Source organism: Cavia porcellus, unplaced genomic scaffold (genome assembly GCF_034190915.1).
Source record: "Cavia porcellus strain 051 isolate PalLab524CR breed Dunkin Hartley unplaced genomic scaffold, mCavPor4.1 scaffold_25, whole genome shotgun sequence".
NCBI classification, from domain to species: Eukaryota; Metazoa; Chordata; class Mammalia; order Rodentia; family Caviidae; genus Cavia; species Cavia porcellus.
The window spans coordinates 20,398,211-20,405,187 of record NW_026947508.1 but is presented as its reverse complement, the minus strand read 5'-3'; the positions used below and the strand labels follow the sequence as shown (position 1 = coordinate 20,405,187).

At 54.2% G+C, this 6,977-nt stretch overlaps 2 protein-coding genes across 5 annotated transcripts in view; both read right to left on the bottom strand.

Annotated features, from left to right (window-relative positions):
- Positions 1-280: 280 nt before the first annotated feature.
- Positions 281-1,629, bottom strand: Sfn (stratifin). The gene has a single exon (XM_003471295.5). The coding sequence runs from the start codon at positions 1,500-1,502 to the stop codon at positions 756-758; it is 747 nt and encodes a 248-aa protein (XP_003471343.3). The 5' UTR covers positions 1,503-1,629; the 3' UTR covers positions 281-755.
- Positions 1,630-1,762: 133 nt separating this feature from the next.
- Zdhhc18 (zinc finger DHHC-type palmitoyltransferase 18) overlaps positions 1,763-6,977 on the bottom strand; it is a 43,720-nt gene continuing 38,505 nt past the window's right edge. For 2 of the 4 annotated variants that reach the window (XM_063235841.1, XM_063235845.1), the window contains exon 9: positions 1,763-2,589. In XM_063235841.1, the coding sequence (XP_063091911.1) occupies positions 2,443-2,589 (147 nt within the window). In that variant the 3' untranslated portion in view covers positions 1,763-2,442. Of the gene's footprint in view, positions 2,590-6,217; positions 6,898-6,977 lie in introns of those variants that run through there. The other 2 variants (XM_063235842.1, XM_063235843.1) reach the window with 1 other exon arrangement.

The following is a 6,977-nucleotide window of genomic DNA, read 5'->3' as shown; positions in this document are numbered from 1 at the left end:
TCCCCGCGGCTCTTCCCACCCACCTTGCGCCTGTTCCCCGTCAGCCCATTTCCCTTTATTCCCACCCCACGGTCTAAAAGCTGGGTGGAGCTACTTCTTGCTTTAAGTCTGGGGTCCTCCGGGCATTCGCTGCAGCGTGTGTGTCCCGAGGTCTCCCCTGCGGGCCACCAGGCTAGCAACAAAGGAGGATAGGGCCTTAACTTTGAGGTCCTAAGTCAGCCTCTAAATCATACATCAGTCCCGCTCCCAGCCCAAGGCCAATAAGTGGAAAAGCCAGGAGTGTCACAGCGGAACTTTATTGAGAGGAACATGGTCACACCCAACAGATGCACTTTCACTCACTCTCACACACTCACACGCATGCGCACGCACACACCCTTCTCCAGCCTCTGCCGCACAGTCCAGTTCTCAGCCACAGCCACGGGTGGGACGCTTCTTGATTCCTAAGATCCAGAGGCAGCAGGGGCCAGAGGGTGGCGCGGGGTGGGGAAGTGGCTCGGGTCAGGAGTAGCGTGGGGTAGGAAGAAGGGGCGCCAGGAGCAGAGGTGGATGGGGTGTCCCGCTGCTGGTGCGTGAAGAGTGGTTCCTGGGCACGGTGGCCTCAGCGCAGCTGCGTCCCCGGAGGAGCCTTTGTGGGCTGGGGCGGTGCACTCAAAAAGGTCTGGGAAGGGCCGGGCCTCCCACCCCGTACAAGTCCTCTGGGCGGCTGGGGACTGGAGCGGGCAGGGCTGGGCAGGCAGCAGCAGCAGGCAGGCTCAGCTCTGGGGCTCCTCGGGAGCTTCGCCGCCCTCTTCCCCGGCGTTGTCGGCTGTCCACAGCGACAGGTTATCTCTCAGCAGCTGCATAATGAGGGTGCTGTCTTTGTAGGAGTCCTCGCTGAGTGTGTGCAGGTCAGCCATGGCCTCGTCGAAAGTGGTTTTGGCCAGCGAGATGGCCTCCTCAGGGCTGTTGGCGATCTCATAGTGGAAGACAGAAAAGTTTAGGGCTAGGCCCAGGCGGATGGGGTTGGTGGGTGGCATCTCCTTCTTGCTGATGTCCATGGCCTCCTGGTAGGCTGCCCGGGCAGAGTCGATGATGCGCTTCTTGTCGTCTCCGGTGGCCACCTCGGCCAGGTAGCGGTAGTAGTCGCCTTTCATCTTCAGGTAGAAGACCCGGCACTCGGCCTCCCCAGCCTCCTTGATGAGGTGGGAGTCCAGGAGGCCCAGGACCGTGTCGCACACGCCCCGGAGCTCCGACTCCACCTTCTCGCGGTACTCTCGGACCTCAGGGCCTTTCTCCTCCGAGCCCTCCTCATTGCTTTTCTGCTCAATGCTGGACAGGACCCTCCAAGCAGCCCTCTGGCCGCCCACCACGTTCTTGTAGGCCACGGAGAGAAGGTTTCGCTCTTCGCAGGAGAGGTCCTCACCCTTCTCCACAGCGCCCTTCATGAAGGCTGCCATGTCCTCATAGCGCTCGGCCTGCTCTGCCAACTTGGCCTTCTGGATCAGACTGGCTCTCTCCATGGCTCTGGGGACAGAAGGTCGGGCGTCAGGCTAACCTGCTGCCAAGGGACCAATGCCGGGTTCTGTGCCTCTCCTGCACTCAGCCTGCCTTTTGGCTGAATAGCCTGGCCCAGACAAGGGTGGGGAGAGGCAGGGGCGGGACTGAGACCCAAGACCTGCCTCCTTCTCTCCTCCTCTCCCCACACCCTTTCCGGCTCTTCCTTAAAGGTAAAAGGGCGGGGATGTGAAGGTGAGTGAGTCATCTGGACAGTCAGCTAGGGAAACTGGGTGTGGTCTCCGCCTTCCGAGCTCCCGGCTGCCCCCTGCTGTTCAGGGCTGCATTGCGCCAGGCCCAAATTAGGAAGCTGCCAGGCCCTAGAGGGTGGGGTTCTTAATCCTGCCAGGTATGTTACTCTCTTGGTGCAGGTGAGATAACTCATATGTAGGCAGGGCTGCAGTTCCCAAGCACTTTCTCAGCCGTGATCTCACTTAATCCCCATGATGTCTCACAGACTGGAGAGGTGAGAACACTGTCTCAGAAAGGGGTGAGATTCGCTCAATGTCACGCAGCTATCTGCTCCCTGCACCCTGCTTTCTTTGATGTTTCTACCATGGAGGCCTCTGACCCATGAGCACCGTCTCTAGAGGTTGGATTCGGTCTTCTTCCCGAGTCTCCCTGAAGACACACTGGCTTCCTCCCTTGCTCCACGCTCTCCCTCTGACCCCTGAGAATGCACAGGTGGCAGCTTTCAAGGTGCCACTTAATGAAGTGTTTAACAAGCGGCCTCTAACGCTCCAGCCCTTTTGTAATTAGTCACCTGGTAGGTTTGCCGGACACCTTCCCCATCACAGCAGGATCTGCCCTTTCAAGTTGGTGGCCTGTTGCCACTTGTCTGAAGATGCAGCCTCTGACTCTCCACACCAGGTCACCTGCCCTCTTCAAGCTGCCTGCCATGAAGTGTCAGTGGGGGCTCCCAGAGGGTGAGGCTCCAGCTCCTTGGCTGCTCCACTTTCCAGTCTGACTCAGACTGCCCTTGGTCACAGGTGGAAAGCAGGCCACCTGGGTGCTCAGTCCAGTTTGGTCTCCCCCAGGGGGGACGCTAGCAACCTGGGGAGAGAGATAGGACTGAGGAAGGAGGCTGCAGTGACACATAGCATTTCTTTTTATGGGGTGGCAATTCCAGCTGAGTGAGGTCTTCCCCAGCCAGGCTTCTAGAAGTTTCCCTGTCCCTTCTCTTTGACTGTGGCCTCAACTCTGGCCTCTGACAGAGGCCTTAGAGGTGGATGCCTCCCTTGCCAACCATCTGTCCCTGCTAGCAGGGGTCCCTGTCTACAAGTTTCACCAAAAGCATCACTGACTGTTGGCACCAAGCCTTGGAGGGTAGGTGCCTTCTTAGTAGCCCCGCTCCCAGCAAAAGCTCAGATGGGGCTCAGGATGGGGCTTCTGTGGACTCCAGCCAGTCCAAATTTTGAGTCCAACTCTCCCCAGGTTCCTGAATACCTGGACACCTTTGGAGAGGAGCTTGACCCAGGACTCAAAGGACTAAAGGTGAAAACTGTCTCTTTGCCACAAGGAAAGGTAGGAGCAAGTCTGGGCTAATCCAAGAGGTTTCCCAGGAAGAAGAGGAATATTAGATCTGATTCCCTGAAGCTTTGCTCGAATAGGAGCTTTGACATGGGAAACAATGGAAAAGACTACTAAATTACCAACTCATAAGGGACATCTTTATTTTCTTTTTAGTTTTTATTTTTTTAAGGCAGGGGGTCTTACTGTGTAGTCCAGGCTGGCCTCAAACTTGTGGCTGATCCTCTTGCCTCAGCCTCCTAAGGGCTGGGATTACAGGCATGTGCCACCATGCCTGGCTGAGTGGTATCTTTAGGTAGACTACATAACTTTTTTTTGTCTTTTTTTGATGGTACTTGGGACCTGGGGATGGAACCCACTGTGCTACAATATTTCACACTGTGCTGCATCCCTGATCCTTTTTTTTTTTTTTTTTATTTGAGACAAGATCTCAATAACTTGCTAATTGCCCACACTGCATATGAACTCACTGTTCTCATGCCTAAGGTTCCCAGAGTGCTGGAATTGTGGCATGGGCCACCATGTACTGACACTTTTTAAAAATTTTTTTTATTCTCCCCAAATTATTAATGGTGAATGTTATTTTTCTATGAGAGACAGAATAGCCTGGTTTTTTTTTTTTTTTTTTTTGTCTTTTTCCTTTTTATCGGTACCAGGGATCGAACTCACAACTGCCTGCTTGCAAGGCAGGCTCTTATGCCGCTGAGCTAAATCCCCAGCCCCCAAGCCTGGTATTTTTGAAATCAAGACTGCCCAAGTTGAATTCTTACAAACTGTTGTGGCCAAGTGACCACCTTTCCAAGCCTCAGTCCCTGTACTTATAAAATGAAACATGTAAGGATTAAATAAGTGAACAGAAACACTTAGTAGAGTGGGTGGTAATGATTAGACTGTAAAAACCAGCCAACTTTACTATTATAAACATATATAAAGATATACTGAGCTGGTACTTGGGAGGCTGAGACAGGAGAATTGTTTGCAAGTTCAAGACCAGCCTGGGCTACAAAGTGAGCCCACAGCCAGCCTGGACTGCATAGCGAGACTGAGACCCTGTCTCAAAAGACCAAAAAACAAAACAAAACCCTAAAAACTGGGTTGGGGAATAGCTCAGCAGCACAGCACCTGCCTGGCAAGCATGAGGTCATTTCAATTCCTGGTACCAAAAAAGAAATACTAACACAGAGGTGGGTTCTATGAAATGAGAGGTCCCAAGAAAAGTTTTAGCTGAAGGTCCCAAGGGAAGTTTAAGCTGAAGACCAGATGCTGCCCAGCTGAGTGTCCAGGGGACAGAAGTGGTAGTTTGCCCTCTGCAGACATGGTCAGATGGCTCAGTGCTGCCTCCTCCCTTGCTGTGCTGGAGATTTCTCTGCTGTCTGCAGGCCCCAAGCCCTCAAGGAAGTTCCTTTGCAGGAATTATCCAGTCTGAGCCTCCCCAAGTCCTGGGGGGAAACATGGAGGAAGCTGGCAGGGCTAGGAATTTTGGAGCTTCTTTTAAATTCAAGGAGGAGGCATTCTCTTCCTACCTCTTCAGCCAGGTTCCTGGTAGTGAGTGGTTCACAGCACAGGTTCTAGGTCCTCTGCACACCTTGAGCCTCTTTACCCTTTCTTTTTTGCTGAAGCTCAAGGTAGAATCTGGAAGCCAGGCTGCCTCACCCTCTCTTGCTGGCTCTGGCCTGCTGATCCTGACTCAGTTCCTGTCTGTTACCTCCTTTTGCCTCCAGGCCTCTATTTCTCAAGTCAAGGAGCACAGGCAGACAGGAGGCAGCAGGCCCCGGCAGGGCTTAGCGCTCTATCAGCTGCCTGAGTCAGCAGGACAGCGGCTGAGGCTGCAGCCCGAGTGGGCTTTCCCCATCCTGCCTGCCCCTCTTTACTCTTCTGGAGCATCCGTCTAGTGGCAGCTCACGGCCCTGGGCCATACATACTCAACTACTCCTTCCTCGGCTTGTAGCAGCAGGCTTTGAAGGGCTCTGGGGCAGCGAAATCAGTTGCTGTCTACCTCTACTGGGAACAACACAGGGCAAGGGCTCTAGTTAATTCAGAAAGAGCTTCATAAGAAATCCCTTTGTTGCCAAGGATTTAGCTCAGCAGCATAAGCACCTGCCTGGCAAGCATGAGGTGGTGAGTTCGATCCCCATTACCAAAAAAAAAAAAAAAAAATATCCCTTTGTCTCCTCAGTTCAAAATAAAGAAGTAACTACAAGAGGCTCTGGCACCTTTTCCTCCTGGTTAGTTGTAAGAGACCAGTTATACAGCTGAGAGCTTTCTCTACCAGTTGCCTTTGGGAGGGATGCTAAATTACTTTTAAGTGATTCAGCTATTCAGAGTCTTTCTCCTCAAGGCACTGCTGTGCAGGGCAGCCCACATCTCCTGAACCAGTCCGGTCTGGGAGATAGTGGGGAATTTATGCAAAGACAATGGAATGAGGTCAGGGTGTGGGACTGCATTCCACCTCTGTTATAAGGCCCTGGGCAGGCCCCTTCCTGCCCCCAGGTTCAGCTTCCCAGATCTTGGAGGCTGCCTCGTAGTCATCTCTAAGCTCCCCCCTACTGCATGTGATACAAGGGCTTCTCAAGATCCAGTGCTCCCACGCCGTACTCATTCCTCGGCAGAGCAGAAGGGGCAGAAATCAGGTTGCCCTGCCCGGCTGAGTGACTCTGGCCAGCTCCTGAATCTTCCCCAAGCCTCAGTTCCCTCTTCTGTAGAAGGGCCATCACCTTCCTCTTGGGTGAAGGTGAGAAAATGCACCTGGTAAGCCCTTGCCCAGTGGCGGCAGTGATTGGTTCTCAGATCAGAGAGCAGTGTGCATGGCAGCTGGCAAGCGACAAGCTGCCATGGAGGCTGTGACCCTGGGCTGGGCTCGGTTCAGGGATGTGAGCCGCAGGCTAGAGTTAACCTGTTGGTCTTGGCCTGGGCTGAGGCCTTTCAGAGTCAGGTCAGCTAAGGCTTGAAGAGCCTGCGATGGAGACAGGTATCCTGAAGGGACACAGCTAGACCACTGGTCGCTGCCCCCATGTCCTTCCCGGTTTTGTGGTTTTGTTGTCTCCTGTAAACTGACCAGTGGGAACAAGGCTGGAATCAAGGCAAAGCGTGATCGGCACACCCGCTGCAGGCCCATCCACAGACCCCAAGTCAAAGCGGCACCAGTCAAGGGTTTGGCAAGAAGAAAGGAATCTTTATTCTGGTTATAAAAGGTATAGGACAGCAGACAAGCAGCCCCCAGCCCTGGGCTTAGCTGATTTTCTAGGGCCTGGCTGGTTTCCTTTAGGTGCTCTGAAGAACATGGTACCTGGAGCAGAGGATGTGGTCCCCCCTTGCATCCTACCTACTGGGGTGAACAGAGGGGAGGGCCGTGAGAACAATGTCAAGCTGGTTGTGCTTTGAACAGCCACCAAACTTGTTCAGCAGCGTCATGAACACCCCAGGCAGCTCCAGAAGAAACCTGCTCTGCTTGACTGTGGCTATGCCAGAATTTGATGATGATGGAGGTGGGGGGGCTCTAAAACGAGATTCTCAGTCTCCTCACTAATCTGGGGGGAGGGGAGGAGGAGGAGTTTCAGCATAGTATCACAGCATTGTGCTGGCGCTGGATATGGCTTTCTGCACTCTGGCCGGCACAGAGTGGGAAGCAATAAGGCCAGCCCCTGCCCCCATGGGGGGGCCCAGAGAGCACACGGGTAGGGCAGGCTGGGGGGCAGACTCTGTAGGCACAGATGGTGGCAGACGGGCCACAGGTTAGGCAGATGGAGGTGCCAGGTGCCTGGCTCCCCCCAGGCCACTCCTGGAGAGGCAGAGAGCAGCGGTCCTCAGGAGGTCCTTAAGCCCTCGCACACACTGGAGATCCCAGGCAGGACAGCAAAGGAGGAGAAGAGAGAGGGTTAGTGGGATGCATGGCGGGGTGGCCTGCAGGGGCG